This window comes from Pseudophryne corroboree, chromosome 9, assembly GCF_028390025.1.
Source record: "Pseudophryne corroboree isolate aPseCor3 chromosome 9, aPseCor3.hap2, whole genome shotgun sequence".
In the NCBI taxonomy this organism is placed as follows: Eukaryota; Metazoa; Chordata; class Amphibia; order Anura; family Myobatrachidae; genus Pseudophryne; species Pseudophryne corroboree.
Genome location: NC_086452.1, coordinates 192,890,100 through 192,907,948, shown reverse-complemented (window position 1 = coordinate 192,907,948; position 17,849 = coordinate 192,890,100). Strand labels below are relative to the sequence as shown.

The 17,849-nt window shown below is 44.9% G+C and overlaps 1 protein-coding gene across 4 annotated transcripts in view; it reads right to left on the bottom strand.

The window, feature by feature from the left end:
- Positions 1 to 17,849, bottom strand: part of LOC134957843 (putative ferric-chelate reductase 1) — a 149,814-nt gene that overhangs the window by 16,989 nt on the left and 114,976 nt on the right. For all 4 annotated transcript variants that reach the window (XM_063940056.1, XM_063940055.1, XM_063940054.1 and 1 more), the window contains one exon: positions 1,653 to 1,792. In XM_063940056.1, the coding sequence (XP_063796126.1) occupies positions 1,653 to 1,792 (140 nt within the window). The remainder of the gene's footprint in view (positions 1 to 1,652; positions 1,793 to 17,849) is intronic.

Sequence of the window (17,849 nt, the reverse complement as noted above, 5' to 3'; positions counted from 1 at the left end):
TTCCATGCTTAATACTGTCTGACCACTATATGGAGGATTCATTGTTTATCTGATCTGGACCAACTTGTGCATGTCTGCAGAGTTTGTTACTAACGACAAGTTGAAGTTGAAATTTACTTATATAAATTAAGTGGCTTCAATCATTTGTACTGATACTGTTCTAGGAGAGTGCATTAATGGGTTCAGTGCATACTGATCATTAGGGTGGTCTTCAGTATGCCGAATGTCGGGATCCCGGCGCACAGTATACCGGCGCCGGGATCCCGACACCCGGCATACCGACAAATATTCTCCCTCGTGGGGGTCCACGACCCCACTTGAGGGAGAATAAATAGCCACCATGCCCGCAGCGCGGAGAGCGCAGCGAGCCCGCAAGGGGCTCATTTGCGCTCGCCACGCTGTTGGTATGCCGGCGGTCGGGCTCCCGGTGCCGGTATGCTGGTCGCCGGGAGCCCGGCCGCCGGCATACCATACTACACCCGATCATTATTGTAAACTGAATGATGGTAATTTGCTTTTGAATAGGGGTAGCTATTATTCTAGGCGGGATGCATTTAGCATCCCTGCTGTCAGGATGCCGGCGGTCATGTGAAACCCGAAGGAGAGTATCACTGTTCCACCTTAGAGTTAGGGCTTGGGATGAAGGAGGGGTAGGCACTAGGGGGGTTAGGAATTAGGGGGGGTTACCCCTAGCCCCCCCCCCTGAGGATTTTTCGTAGTCAACACTCCCAGAGGGTTAGCCCTAGCCACCTAGGGTTAGGATAGGGGACACCTATCATGTCAGCATATTCAGTGTTGGGATGCCGTGGTCAGTCTTCCTGACCGCCGGGATATCAAATGTATTCCACCTGCATTATCTCAGTGGGATGGTTCATTTGCATCATTCAGAACTGTTCAAATTAACAAATGTTTGAAAAACAAACAAGCCTATCAAATAGGTGTTCTAAGAAAGGGGTAGGTGACAGGGGCGTTTTAAGAGAGGAGGAGGACCGGGTGCAGCCTCCTCCGTTCAGGCCCCCTCCTCTCTGCCAGCAGCGGGGAGAGTCTGAGCACTAGAGCGCTCAGACTTTACTGCGCATGCGCAGATCTCTGGGAAAATGGCGCGGCAGCCATTTTCCCCTGAGATTTCTCTACTGCGCATGCGCAGAACTCCGTGAAAATGGCCGCTGGGCCATTTTCACAGAGTTGTAACACCGCCATGGACGTCGCCGCGGGACTCCGGAGGGGTGAGTATTGAGAAAATGGGTGCAGCATGTGCGGTGGGGGCCCCCTCTAGACTCAGGGGCCCGTGTGCACCGCACACACTGCACCCATTATAGAAACACCAGCGGTAGGTGAGCAAGAACAGAAATTGAGCTAAATCGAAACAAACCACTCCCATGAGACAGAGACCTAGGGATAGCCCTACACTAAAACTTTTACATTTGTGTTTTAGTTTCTAAAGTAACCTGGGACATAAATCAAATTTGGAATGAGATTGAATAGATGGCATTGATATTGAATGTGTGTGATCACAGGAAAAAGGAAAAATAATTGCGGTCTTGAATAGTTGTAAAAGATATAAAAGTTGAAATCTACAAACCATTTCTATATTCCTTCAGAACCATACTGTAATATAATGGGGAAACCAGTGCACCCTTCAATAGACTCACCGCAGCAGTAGTACATGTCAGAGTCTGGACATCTGATCCATTGACCACAAATGAGCCCAGAGGAGTGGTACCATCAGGTGCTCGAGCCTGAATCAGGAAACCTTTGAAATCAATACTGTCTGATTCTTTGCTGAGAGTCACTGCAAAACGAAATAAAGAATGTAGCTACATGCTTGGAAAGCCGAGGTTACTACAAACCTTCTGACATGCTGCACCGGCGTCACACAGCAGCAGAAAAGCCACAAATGGATTACAGTGGACATGAGCTGGATCCAAACGTACTTAGGAGTAGTGTATGTACAGTCCCTACTTTTTTTTTGCAAACTCCCCTGTGACTTGTAATTGCTTGCTCATTGCCTTATAATTAATGGAACAACTTGTGACGAACTAAAAAAGTGTGTATTAAAAATAGTTGTTGAAAAAGTTTATGAAGTTATATAATTTAACATTTTCTTCAGCATATCCTAGAAAACAGTGATTTGATCTGGGAGGTCACACAAGGCAGTAGAATGCAACAAAATACTGAAGAAGTGAGCAGTCATGAAGCACAAACCAGGAAAGTATTGGTGAGAAGGTCGACATGTGCATAATGTCGACATTGACATGTTGAAGTTCATCATGTAGACTGTGATGAAATGTCAACATACTAGAATGGCAACATTTCCTGATGGTCCAGCGGTCACTTACCTACTCATGGCAGCTCCAGCAGCCTCTTCCAGGTCCTGGCGGTCATGAGACCGTCACTTCCAGATCAGACATCCGATGCTCCGGCGTTTCAGTATTTCTTGTCCCTTGCCCTAATCCCTTCCCCTTCTTCTAGTGCATACACTAACCTATCCCCTTAGCCTAATCCTAACCTCTCCTCATAGCAGTCTAACCCTAATGTCGACAATCTAAGAATGCCAACACGTTGCCTGTCGACATTTTAACAATGTCAACATCATAACTCTTGACATTGTGGGACCGACGTTGTTATTGTTGACCTTTTGACTACATTTTGGAGAGTACAGCTGTGTTCTCTTACATCTTTGCTGCAGTCACGCCAAAATCCCCTCTTGGCATGCAAGGTTGAGTTAGAATCTTCAAACATTGGGTGTCTTTTTTGATTGTGTTTGCTGAAAATGCACATTCTTCTCAATACATAGGCAATTAGGATGTACAAAGAGACTGTGCTGATTATTATTATGTATGACACATGCTTATCTGTGTGCGACTGAGTCTCCGAATCTGTACACGAAGTGCTGCAATGTAGCAGCTGCAGCTTTTTTCCAATACAAGTTCTGTTTTGCTCAGTATACAGACTCAGTCACACATAATATATGTGTCATACAGGTGAAAATCAGAAAATTAGATTATCATGCAAAAGTTCATTTATTTCAGTAATTTAACTTAAAAGGTGAAACTAATATATTATATAGACTCATTACTAGTGATGTGCACCGGACATTTTTCGGGTTTTGTGTTATGGTTTTGGATTCGGTTCCGTGGCCGTGTTTTGGATTCGGACGCGTTTTGGCAAAACCTCCCTGAAAATTTTTTGTCAGATTTGGGTGTGTTTTGGATTCGGGTGTTTTTTTACAAAAACCCCTCAAAAACAGCTTAAATTATAGAATTTGGGGGTCATTTTGATCCCATAGTATTATTAACCTCAATAACCATAATTTCCACTCATTTTCAGTCTATTCTGAACACCTCACACCTCACAATATTATTTTTAGTCCTAAAATTTGCACCGAGGTCGCTGGATGACTAAGCTAAGCGACCCAAGTGGCCGACACAAACACCTGGCCCATCTAGGAGTGGCACTGCAGTGTCAGACAGGGTGGCACTTCAAAAAAATAGTCCCCAAACAGCACATGATGCAAAGAAAAATGAAAGAAAAAAGAGGTGCAAGATGGAATAGTCCTTGGGCCCTCCCACCCACCCTTATGTTGTATAAACAGGACATGCACACTTTAACAAACCCATCATTTCAGCAACAGGGTCTGCCACACAACTGTGACTGAAATGACTGGTTGGTTTGGGCCCCCACCAAAAAAGAAGCAATCAATCTCTCCTTGCACAAACTGGCTCTACAGAGGCAAGATGTCCACCTCCTCCTCATCGTCCGATTCCTCACCTCTTTCACTGTGTACATCCCCCTCCTCACAGATTATTAATTCGTCCCCACTGGAATCCACCATCTCAGGTCCCTGTGTACTTTCTGGAGGAAATTGCTGGTGAATGTCTCCACGGAGGAATTGATTATAATTCATTTTGATGAACATCATCTTCTCCACATTTTCTGGAAGTAACCTCGTACGCCGATTGCTGACAAGGTGAGCGGCTGCACTAAACACTCTTTCGGAGTACACACTGGAGGGAGGGCAACTTAGGTAAAATAAAGCCAGTTTCTGCAAGGGCCTCCAAATTGCCTCTTTTTCCTGCCAGTATACCTGCCTGTCTGACGTGCCTACTTGGATGCAGTCACTCATATAATCCTCCACCATTCTTTCAATTTGAGAGAATCATATGCAGTGACAGTAGACGACATGTCAGTAATCGTTGGCAGGTCCTTCAGTCCGGACCAGATGTCAGCACTCGCTCCAGACTGCCCTGCATCACCGCCAGCGGGTGGGCTCGGAATTTTTAGCCTTTTCCTCGCACCACCAGTTGCGGGAGAATGTGAAGGAGGAGCTGTTGACGGGTCACGTTCCGCTTGACTTGACAATTTTCTCACCAGCAGGTCTTTGAACCTCTGCAGACTTGTGTCTGCCGGAAAGAGAGATACAACGTAGGTTTTAAATCTAGGATCGAGCACGGTGGCCAAAATGTGGTGCTCTGATTTCAACAGATCGACCACCCGTGAATCATGGTTAAGCGAATTAAGGGCTCCATCCACAAGTCCCACATGCCTAGCGGAATCGTTCTGTTTTAGCTCCTCCTTCAATGTCTCCAGCTTCTTCTGCAAAAGCCTGATGAGGGGAATGACCTGACTCAGGCTGGCAGTGTCTGAACTGACTTCACGTGTGGCAAGTTCAAAGGGTTGCAGAACCTTGCACAACGTTGAAATCATTCTCCACTGCGCTTGAGTCAGGTGCATTCCCCCTCCTTTGCCAATATCGTAGACAGATGTATAGGCTTGAATCACCTTTTGCTGCTCCTCCATCCTCTGAAGCATATAGAGGGTTAAATTCCACCTCGTTACCACCTCTTGCTTCAGATAATGGCAGGGCAGGTTCAGGAGTGTTTGCTGGTACTCCAGTCTTCGGCACACGGTGGCTGAATGCCGAAAGTGGCCCGCAATTCTTCGGGCCACCGACAGCATCTCTTGCACGCCCCTGTCGTTTTTTAAATAATTCTGCACCACCAAATTCAATGTATGTGCAAAACATGGGACGTGCTGGAATTTGCCCAGATGTAATGCACGCACAATATTGCTGGCGTTGTCCGATGTCACAAATCCCCAGGAGAGTCCATTTGGGGTAAGCCATTCTGCGATGATGTTCCTCAGTTTCCGTAAGAGGTTGTCAGCTGTGTGCCTCTCCTGAAAAGCGGTAATACAAAGCGTAGCCTGCCTAGGAACGAGTTGGCGTTTGCGAGATGCTGCTAATGGTGCCGCCGCTGCTGTTCTTGCTGCGGGAGGCAATACATCTACCCAGTGGGCTGTCACAGTCATATAGTCCTGAGTCTGTCCTGCTCCACTTGTCCACATGTCCGTGGTTAAGTGGACATTGGGTACAACTGCATTTTTTAGGACACTGGTGACTCTTTTTCTGAGGTCTGTGTACATTTTCGGTATCGCCTGCCTAGAGAAATGCAACCTAGATGGTATTTGGTACCGGGGACACAGTACCTCAATCAAGTCTCTAGTTGCCTGTGAATTAACGGTGGATAACGGAAACACGTTTCTCACCGCCCAGGCTGCCAAGGCCTGAGTTATCCGCTTTGCAGCAGGATGACTGCTGTGATATTTCATCTTCCTCGCAAAGGACTGTTGGACAGTCAATTGCTTACTGGAAGTAGTACAAGTGGTCTTCCGACTTCCCCTCTGGGATGACGATCGACTCCCAGCAGCAACAACAGCAGTGCCAGCAGCAGTAGGCGTTACACTCAAGGATGCATCGGAGGAATCCCAGGCAGGAGAGGACTCGTCAGACTTGACAGTGACATGGCCTGCAGGACTATTGGCTTTCCTGTGTAAGGAGAAAATTTACACTGAGGGAGTTGGTGGTGTGGTTTGCAGGAGCTTGGTTACAAGAGGAAGGGATTTAGTCGTCAGTGGACTGCTTCCGCTGTCATCCAAAGTTTTTGAACTTGTCACTGACTTATGATGAATGCGCTCCAGGTGACGTATAAGGGAGGATGTTCCAAGGTGGTTAACGTCCTTACCCCTACTTATTACAGCTTGACAAAGGCAACACACGGCTTGACACAACACCCATATCCTCATCCTGGTGTACTTCAACAGTGACATCTTCAATTTGACTATCAGGAACTGGACTGCAGGTGCTCCTTCCAGCACTTGCAGGGGGCGTGCAAATGGTGGAAGGCGCCACCTCTTCCCGTCCAGTGTTGGGAAGGTCAGGCATCGCAGCCGACACAATTGGACTCTCCTTGGGGATTTGTGATTTAGAAGAACGCACAGTTCTTTGCTGTGCTTTTGTCAGCTTAAGTCTTTTCATTTTTCTAGCGAGAGGATGAGTGCTTCCATCCTCATGTGAAGCTGAACCACTAGCCATGAACATAGGCCAGGGCCTCAGCCGTTCCTTGCCACTCTGTGTCGTAAATGGCATATTGGCAAGTATACGCTTCTCCTCAGATGCTTTTAATTTTGATTTTTGGGTCATTTTACTGAACTTTTGTGTTTTGGATTTTACATGCTCTCTACTATGACATTGGGCATCGGCCTTGGCAGACGACGTTGATGGCATTTCATCGTCTCGGCCATGACTAGTGGCAGCAGCTTCAGCACCAGGTGGAAGTGGATCTTGATCTTTCCCTATTTTACCTTCCACATTTTTGTTCTCCATTTTTGAATGTGTGGAATTATATGCCAGTATCAATAGCAATGGCCTACTACTATATATACTGCGCACAACTGAAATGCACCACAGGTATGGATGGATAGTATACTTGACGACACAGAGGTAGGTAGAGCAGTGGCCTACTGTACCGTACTGCTATATATTATATACTGGTGGTCAGCAAACTGTGCAAAACTGAAATGCACCACAGGTATGGATGGATAGTATACTTGACGACACAGAGGTAGGTAGAGCAGTGGCCTTCTGTACCGTACTGCTATATATTATATACTGGTGGTCAGCAAACTGTGCAAAACTGAAATGCACCACAGGTATGGATGGATAGTATACTTGACGACACAGAGGTAGGTAGAGCAGTGGCCTTCTGTACCGTACTCCTATATATTATATACTGGTGGTCAGCAAAATTATGCACTGTACTCCTACTATATACTACAATGCAGCACAGATATGGAGTGTTTTTCAGGCAGAGAACGTATAATACTGGTGGTCACTGGTCAGCAAAACTCTGCACTGTACTCCTCCTATATAAAACTGCTGGTCCCCAGTCCCCACAATAAAGCAGTGTGAGCACAGATATATGCAGCACACTGAGCACAGATATGGAGTGTTTTTCAGGCCGAGAACGTATAATACTGGTGGTCACTGGTCAGCAAAACTCTGCACTGTACTCCTCCTATATAATACTGCTGGTCCCCAGTCCCCACAATAAAGCAGTGTGAGCACAGATATATGCAGCACACTGAGCACAGATATGGAGCATTTTTCAGGCAGACAACGTATACTGGTGGTCACTGGTCAGCAAAACTCTGCACTGTACTCCTCCTATATAATACTGCTGGTCCCCAGTCCCCACAATAAAGCAGTGTGAGCACAGATATATGCAGCACACTGAGCACAGATATGGAGCGTTTTTCAGGCAGACAACGTATACTGGTGGTCACTGGTCAGCAAAACTCTGCACTGTACTCCTCCTATATTATACTGCTGGTCCCAAGTCCCCACAATAAAGCAGTGTGAGCACAGATATATGTAGCACACTGAGCACAGATATGGAGCGTTTTTCAGGCAGACAACGTATAATACTGGTGGTCACTGGTCAGCAAAACTCTGCACTGTACTCCTCCTATAATACTGCTGGTCCCCAGAATAAAGATATTTGCACTGCAGCCCCCTGAAAATAAAGTGAGAGGACGCCAGCCACGTCCTCTCACTATCATTTCCAATGCACGAGTGAAAAATGGCGATGACGCGCGGCTCCTTATATAGAATCCGAATCTCGCGAGAATCCGACAGCGGGATGATGACGTTCGGGCGCGCTCAGGTTAACCGAGCAAGGCGGGAGGATCCGAGTCTGCCTCGGACCCGTGTAACAAGGGTAAAGTTCAGGGGGGTTCGGATTCCGAGGAACCGAACCCACTCATCACCCATCATTACTTGTAGAGCGAGATATTTCAAGCCTTTATTTGTTATAATTTTGATGATTGTGGCTTACAGTTTAAGAAAACCCCAAATCCAAAATCTCAGAAAATTAGAATATAACATAAAATCAATAAAAAAAGTATTTTAAATACAGAAATGTCGGCCCTCTGAAAAGTATTATCATGCATATGTACTCAGTACTTGGTTTGGGCCCCTTTTGCATGAATTACTGCCTCAATGCGGCGTGGCATGGATTCTATCAGCCTGTGGCTCTGCTGAGGTGTTATGGAAGACCAGGATGCTTCAATAGCGGCCTTCAGCTCTTCTGCATTGTTCGGTCTCATGTCTCTCATCTTTCTCTTGGCAATGCCTCATAGATTCTCTATGGGGGTCAGGTCAGGCGAGTTTGCTGGCCAATCTAGCACAGTAATCCCACAGTCATTGAACCAGGTTTTGGTACTTTTGGCAGTGTGGGCAGGTGCCAAATCCTGCTGGAAAATTAAGTCAGCATCTCCATAAAGCTTGTCTGCTGAAGGAAGCATGAACTGCTTTAAAATGTCCTGGTAGACGGCTGCGTTGACTCTGGACTTAATAAAGCACAGTGGACCAACGCCAGCAGATGACTTGGCTCTCCAAATCAACACAGACTGTGGAAACTTCACACTGGACTTCAAGCATCTTGGATTGTGTGCCTCTCCATTCTTCCTCCATACTCTGGGACCTTAGTTTCCAAATGAGATGCAAAATTTGCTCTCATCAGAAAAGAGGACTTTGGACCACTGAGCAACAGACCAGTTCTTTTTTTCTTTAGCCCAGGTAAGATGCTTCTTGCTTAGGAGCGGCTTGACAAGAGGAATGAGACATTTAAAGCCCATGTCCAGGATCCGTCTGTGTGTGGTGGTTCTTGATGCACTAACTCCAGTCTCAGTCCATTCCTTGTGAAGCTCCCCCACACTTTTGAATGGCCTTTTCCTGACAATCCTCTCCAGGCTGCGGTGTTCCCTGCTACTTGTGCATCTTTTTGTTCCACACTTTTTCCTTCCACTTAACTTTCTATTAATGTGCTTTGATACAGCACTTTGAGAACATCCAACTTCTTTTGCAATTTCCTTTTGAGGTTCAACGATGGTTTTCTGCACAACTGTCAGGTCAGCAGTCTTCCCCATGATTGTGAATTGTACTGATCCAGACTGAGAGGCCATTTAAAGGCTCAGGAACCCTTTGCAGATGGTTTGGATTAAATAACTGATTAGGGTGTGACACTTTGAGCCTACAATATTGAACCTTTTAACAATATTCTAATTTTCTGAAATTTTAGATTTGGGATTTTCTTAAACTGTAAGCCACAATCATCAAAATTATAACAAATAAAGGCTTGAAATATCTCACTTTGCATGCAATGAGTCTATATAATATATTAGTTTTACCTTTTAAGTTAAATTACTGAAAAAATTAACTTTTGCACGATATTCTAATTTTCTGAGATTCACCTGTATATCAAATTAATCAACACATTCTCCTTGTGTGTTTTCAGCTAATAAAGACACTGGTTATTAGCAGAGTTGTATGGGACCTGGTGGCTCACTCACGCCAGGCATCTGCCGCTGCATGGCATATTGAGGTTGGATGTATGAGGACACATTTGTACATATAACAGTTTCATCTGGGACGTACAGTAACATCATAATTATTATTATTTTTAACAGTTATTTATAAAGCTCTAATAAAATTAGGAAGGCGTGGCAGTGGTAGAACTAATTCTAACAATTATTTAATAAAGGCTCAATGCTGCCAATATAACTGCAGCGATGTAGACTCTATGGGGGTCATTCTGACCCGTTCGCTCGCTGCTTTTTGTTGCAGCCGAGCGAACGGGTCCCTACTGCGCATGCTCCGTGCCGTAGTGCGCCGGCGCATGCCAGACGGCCGAAGGCCGTAGCAGGGCTGCGATCGCCTCTGCCTGATTGACAGGCAGAGGCAATCGCTGGACGAGAGGGGGCTGAACGGCGGCATTTGGCCGCCGTATCGTGGGAGCGGTCCAGCCAACGCAGGGGTGGCTGGACCGAATGGGGGGCAGGCCGCAGCGGCTGTGTGATGTCACACGCAGCCGCTGCGGGCCGGGGAGTGATGAGTAGCTCCTGGCCAGCACGCTAAAGCTGCGCTGGCCGGGAGCTGCTCTTGAAGTGCAAAGACATTGCCGCTGTGCGATGCCTTAGCACTTCTGCGGGAGGGGGCGGCACTGACATGAGGGGCGGACTAGCCCTGTGCTGGGCGTCCCCCCGCATGTCAGTGTGAATGATTGTAGCTGTGCTAAATTTAGCACAGGAAAGATCAACTCGGAATGACCCCCTATGTTACAAATCTAACTGCGATAATCCTTTTGAAGCTTCTGACTAGATTGCTTAGATTTTAAGCACAGATCTGTCGTGTGTATGCCCCCCCGGTATAGCGGTGCGCAGCGCTTCACATCGCTATCGCCAGTGCTAGATTGAGCCTGCATGCAGGCTCAATTTAGCGGGTCGCTCACTTCAGCGCTGGGTGAAATGAGCGGCCCCCCGTCCCCTCCCTCGCTCAGCACACATTGCGCTGTGCTGAGAAGGGGGAGAGATGTGTGCTGAGCGGTCTGTGTTAAGATCGCTCAGCACACATCTCTCCCATCAGTACTGGCCTATAGTTCTCCACACTTAAAGTTTCTGGAACCTGAATTCAGTTCTTTTGTATGTTATCTAATGAATCAAATATCTTAATAAATGCCCCATAAATTACTGAGCTTGTCTGTAATGGATCTATGAGTACACCCTCTATCCCAAAGGATCCAAAAACACCAGGCCTATGGCCAAAATTGAATATAAAAATGTAAAAGTTTTTTTAAAACCAGTCTAAACAAGTAAACCACAAAAAGCTAATTGACAGTATTCTATATTTTTGTAAGAGCCTACACAAGAGTGAGGTCGGTATACATTCCCAAGTTCCTTCTGTTGGAAAGTATAGGTTCACAAAGTCTCTCAGCTATTAACCCAATGGGTTTCTTCTCTTACCGAGACTTCTTCAGGGGTATATCTTTACTACGAACAAAATAAATATATTGGGGATCAGTATGATATCCCGGCTGTTGGGATCCTGGCAGTTAGGAGATCGATGCCGGGATCCCAACGGATGGAATACCAGCGGCGAATGCAGCGTGTCCCCTCATGGGCTCGCAGTTCTCACCACACTTTGGGCCTGGTGGGACCACCCGAGTGGGGATTTCAGCCGACGGTTGGGATTCCGACTGCCGTTATTTCACCGGGTGTCGGGATTCCGGCATCGGTCTCCTGACAGCTGGGATCCCAACAACTGGCTAATTGAATGCCTCCCATATATTGAAAAGATATGGTCCATTGAATGGGGAGGCAGTTACGTGACTGGCGGTCAGGAGACCACTGGTCACAATACCGACGCTGGAATCCTGCCTCCTTACAGTCCCGACAGTCGGCATGCCAACTAGCAGGGACTATTCCATCTCGTGGGTGTCCACGACACCCATAGAGTGGGAACATAACCAGTCATGAGCACAGCTCCCCACGAGCCCACAGCATGGCTTTGCTCTGCTCGTCCCCCCCTTCCCCCGACGGCCATCTGCAAGCCGGGATTCACGCATACCGAAGCTATCTCCATGTGAAAATGGCAGTAGCCCGCTGTAGCCTATGGGCTGCATACCAGAATCTTAGCCGGCAGAGGGTCTCCCCTGGAAATATTCTGTTCATATGTGGTCAGCAAGACCATGCATGTGCAGAAGCCCCAACAGACCTCAAAGCACATCGCAGGGATGCATGTTACTACATTCACCTGAAGTGATCGCATATTGCAATGTGATCCTGGGTGCTAAAATCACACTTAAATCGCTTTGCATATGTAATTAATTATAAATGGGCCTCAAAATCCACGGTATACATCGGTCTGTTTGTTTGTTTCTTGGTTTAGGCTAATCTAAAGAACCACTGGAAGGATTATGATGCAGTTTACACAATTCTATAGAGTATTTGTTGAGGAAGGTTTAGGTGTATGAAATATTAATTTATGACAAAAGTGAGCCGAGTAGTGATGATTTTAGTGAGTAAAGTAAAAGAAAAAATGGCTATTCAAGCTCTTTCTTGGCTTACGCATCAAGTCAAAGAAAAAATGGCCATTCAAGCTCTTTCTTGGCTTACGCTGCCAAAACCATTTAAAGAGATATCACGATGGGCTTTATTTCATACTATGCAGATATATATTCATATTACCTGGCTTCTTCAGAAAAAATGTATGTATGCCCTGTTTACTGATGCAAAATTTCTGTTTTCTCCTTTTTTTCCATTCCTATTTCATTTAAGTGAAAAACGATTCATTTTCCTCAGAGTAATCCTATACGACTCTGGTTAAAAAAAACTTACTGCCGTTAATGTAAAATTTCTCCCATGCAAAGCCAGATGGGTCGCTATACACAAAGTGTTTAAAGGGTGCACTCACCAGGGTCTTTTCAATTAAGTTTTTGCATTACTCACAACCTTAACACAGCATAGCAAGTCAACGTTTGGTCTTCCTCAGGACAGAACTGTCCTATACTGTGGTGGTGGTCCTGTCCTGAGCCGAAAAGTTCACTTGCTATGCTGTCTTAAGGTTGTAATACATAAACTTACTTGAAAAGACCTTGGTGAGTGCACGGTTATTTTGAGCACTTTGGATATTAGTGTGTTTCCCTATTGAAGCAACACTGGGTATGCACTCCAGACTGATGCGATTAAGGAATATGTATATATAGCACTCTCCAGACTTGTATACCAATAATACACAAAAACAATTTATTTGGAAAGAAAAAAACCATCTCACAGTTCCAAGCAGTTACAGAGTTCACCGACGTTTCGGTCCAAACAAGGACCTTTTTCAAGGTGCAGCAACGTAGTCACAGGTGTACATACTAGCAGCAGTCCGCAGTAGGGAACTGGAGCAGTATATATTATAAACAAGGATTGCATTAGATACCTGGTTTCACAAAATATTCACACCATTCCCTGTTAATGGTACTGTTAGGGTCTCCTGCTCTGTGCTGCCACGTCGTCATGGCAACCGGGAGACAAGTGCTAGCGGAGTAACCTGAGCGTAGCTGATACTCCGGTTCGGGTCTTTTGCTGTGCAGTGGTTACAGGCTCTGTGCACGGCAGGGGATCCGGTGCTGGTTTTTGTGCTCACAGTCTGTGAGGTCTGAGTGGGGCGTGGACAGCACCTGCTATATAAACCCTCTTCTCAGGTTAGGCAGATGCTGCTGAATCTCTGTTGGTTAGTCAGTTCCTGAAAGCTAGCTAGTACTGTGTAAACTTTGTATTTGTTTGTTACTTACTGCAAATAGGCCTTGGGATTTGGTATTACACTCTGCCAATCCAGACCTAGCAGTAAGACTGGAGTCAGTTGTTTAACCTGCTGGGGTTCTTTTGCTACTCTGTGAACCTAGCAAGTTTGCGGCTGTATTCTCAGACTTGCCTGCCAAAATCCTTTCTCACTGTGCAAGGTGTTCAGGTGTCAGTTTAGTGGCAGTAAGCTGAACCAGTGCACTGCAAGTGAGGACTAGGATTGTGGAGACTCTCCTTGTGTCTATTATTCCATCTCTGACCAAGGAGTTTACTGCCACACCCGTTGGTAACCCTTTAGGGTTTTGCTGTTGCCCTTAGCAACAGCATTTCGGGTTCTCTACGTATTAAATCACTACATCTCGCTTCTTTCCATCTGAGCATTCCTAATACTAGGGAGACACCCAGTTTCTTAGCCTTTGGGCTTCTCTGTTCACTTTGTGTTTATTTTGTTACCCTATCACCTTCTGTGTATGTAATGTCATATTCCCCAGTCTGTCTGTGAGTTCATTTGTTTTGCATCCCTCACCGTTCAGACACCAGTACATTCCTGCTGGCACTGGTGTGCATAACAGGTACATTTGCAATATCATTTTCTAACTGTACATCACACAACTTTACTTTAGGGCATACATTGTGACACATTTCTGACCCTGTGTAACTCAAGGAGTCATCTTTTACAGCAGAAACATTACCAACATATACATCAGCACTCATGCTGGGCTGATCAGTGGGGATCATTTGAGGAAAAGCAGAGTTAGCTGGTATCATTGCATCATTAATGACATCGCTCTCATTTATATATGCAGTGTGCATCTTTCCCAGATCAGTCCCCAACAGTACAATAGCAGGTAAATTGTCCAGTACCGCAACGTCCTGGACACCCCTTCCAACTCCCCAGTCAAGATACACTCAAGCCATAGGCACTTCTGTGCACACAATGCAGCAGCAGCTGGCTTACTTGCAGGGCAGGGGTACACTGTGGTGGTTCTGCATGTTGCCTCTCTTTCCAGGTTGGTCCAAACATTTTCTCTGCGGCAGGAGCTCTAGTGCTCGTGTACTTACCTTCCAGGCTGCTGCCTCCTCAGATGATTCAAGGTCACGATCCACAACCCATTCTTTTACATCTGCTGGACACAGTGAGAGAAACTGCTCCTGCATAATTAAGTCCTTGGCATATTCTGTCGCCTTCATCCCATCAACCCACTGATAGAACAGGGTTGTCAGTTGAGCCACAAGTCAAGAATATGTATCAGAGGCACTGCTTTGTAAACCTCTGAATTTCTGTCTGTACGCCTAAGGGGTGATATTAAAATGCTTCAAAAAGGCTTGTTTAATATGTGTATATTCACCATCCAGTTCCTGGGGAAGGTCTGCACATGCTTCCAAAGTTCTCCTTCTCAGTTCAGGGGTTAAATAGCTAGCCCACTGACTGGGGTCTAGGGCAAACTGTCGGCAAGTCCTTTCAAAGCCCCTAATACCAGTTGGTATAGGTGCTTAGCCTGTCATTCCTCCTTGGCAGCCTCACATTCTATAGCTGTTTGGTGTTCTGCATGGAACTGTTGTACCAGCTGCAAGGGCATCACATTGTATTTACTTTCACAAGACATGTAACTTGGCATTGCGATTGTACACCCGTTGCTGGGCATATTAGACCTGTTCCATAGGGCTCTCTCACTATCAGCACAACTGTAGTAATACTTTCCTGCATCTGAGAAACATGCTCAATAACAGTTTTAAATGAACTGGATTGTCCATCCCAAGTCTCTTTGGCAATGTCCAGTAATCCCCTTGGGTGTCTCCCGTACAACAAATCAAAAGGTGAAAACCCTGTGGAGGATTGGGGAATCTCTCATATGGCCATCAATAAATAAGGTAGTAAATAAGGAGATTCTTAAGGAGAGATTAATGATGCTAGGCTGGTCAGCCGGGCTGATAAGGGTTATATTCAAAAGGTTGTTTAATAGGGTTATGAAATATTATTAAAAGACTTATCCAGGACTTAAACAGTACAAAAACCAACAGAAACATCCAAACAACTTTGCAGCAAAGGAACAGACAATCAACATGTCTTTCACCCTCATGCAAACTCATCTGTCCATTTAAACATATGTACATATCTTTCTCTCTGACATCTTCATGCAGTCTAAGAACAGAATGCAACCAATTTTTATGTAAGAAAATCCATTGTTATATCATGATTTTCTTGCAACTATAAATACCTGGGTTTGCAATTTTGCTCAGTTATGCACAGTTAATGAAGGCATGCTGGCCTAGTGTTTGCATAGTCATATACAGTGTAATTTTTTGCCTTTCACCAACTAAACATTTGCCTCACTGGTAGCCTTTATTAATTTCGCAAGTATTCCTTTAGATGCAATCTAGGGTGATCAATGTGCACTCAGATATGCAAATTGTTCATAATACTAAGTGTTTGTAAATTAACAGCTGAACAATACCAGTAAACAGGTATTTGAACATTTAAATTTAAATATTGCAACTTCTTTACACTCTAAGCCTAAAGAACTGAACTTTTATCTCAAATTAACCAGTTACCAAAAATTTATATTCTTCACTGCACTCCATTGTTTTTTCTCAAAAACAATTACATCCTTCACTCTCCCTGCAAATCACCGCCTTGTTACACATAGCCACCTCAATTATCCACTCCCCTCTTATTAATACTCATGAGATTTTTTCTTATCTTTCTACTTTGACAATAACATTAATAACCGGTCACCATAAAAACATTCACAAACCTCCTACAACTGTGTCTATCGCTCTCTGGTGCTTCTATTAGCTGGTGACATTTCACCAAATCCGAAACCCAACCACTTGCCCTACTCACATCCACCTGATTCACAGAAATATAGAAATCCAGCCAACATCATAAACATCACATGTCTTCCTGCACCCTCCAAAACACTAAAATATGCGTTATGGAATGCACGCTCTATTTGCAACAAATTAACATCCATACATGACCTCTTCATATCTAACAATGTCAATCTGCTGTCTATAACAGAAACATGTCTCACACAATCAGACATTGCCTTCCCTGCAGCACTGTCACATGGTGGTCTCCACTTCACACACACCTCCAGGCCTGGTAACAGTAAAGGAGGTGGGGTTGGATTATCACTTTCCCAATATTTTACATACACAATTCTACCACAGGATACATAACTCACATTCACATCATTTTAAGAACATTATATCAGGATTTACACTCCTTTCTCTATGCTTGTTGCAGCTAGCTAGCTATCGCCCACCTGGGCAACCCAAACAATTTCTGGAAGATTTTTTTGCCTGGCTCCCTCACTTCCTATCCTCTGACATCTCCACCATCATGGGTGATTTCAATATTGCTATTGATAGTCAGAAATCTACTGCTCGTGCCTCCAAACTACTCTCTCTAACCTCCTCTCTTGGCCTCTCCCAATGGACTGACTCCTCTACTCATCGGGAGGGCCACTGCCTTTATCTAGTATTCACCAGACTATGCTCAGTTTCTGAATTTACTAACACTCCTTTCCCTCATTCAGATCATAACCTTATCACCTGCATGCTCTCCACCATTACTTCAAATTCAAAGTCATTGAAGTCCTACATTCCTCAAACCTGCATAAATATTAATGCAATTAATATTCAAGAACTGTCTATCTCTCTGCAACAACTGCTCTCACCTATTTCTGCATTTACTTTTCCTGAGATGGTTGTATCACACCTGAACCAAACTCTAGAAATAGCCCTTGACCAAGTGGCTCCAGCTACCAATCACACTCCACGTAGGCCTAGATGTCAACCGTGGCACTCTAAATTAACAAGACACCTACAAAAACTCTCAAGGAAAGTTGAACTTCAGTGGCGTAAATCTCATATTCCTAGTGACTTCCTCACATATAAGACTTTCTACCACTCTTATAATGCCCTTAACATTGCTAAACAATCATACAGTATTTCCAAACTTTTATCTGTGCTCAAGCCTCTAACCCCAAATGATTTTTTAATACATTTAAATCACTTCTAAACTCTCCCTCACCCAACCCACCAGCCACTATCAAGGCGCTAGATCTTGCTTCCTACTTCAAGGACAAGATTGATAAGACACGAGATGAAATTATATGCTCTTCCTCAGCCAGTGACCTGCTCAATTCTCTTCCTGAACCCTCTTCTCATCCTGCTACTATACTACCTCTCCTCTTGAGCCTATACCCTCACAAGTAAGTAAATCTCTGTCTCCTGTGCTCATCCCAACCTTAACCAACATCATGTAATCTCTCTCTCTACTGGTATCTTTCATTCACTGTTCAAGCAGTGATTACTCCCATTCTGAAAAACAAAATTCTGACCCTAACTCTTTCTCAAACTACCATTTCTCAGCT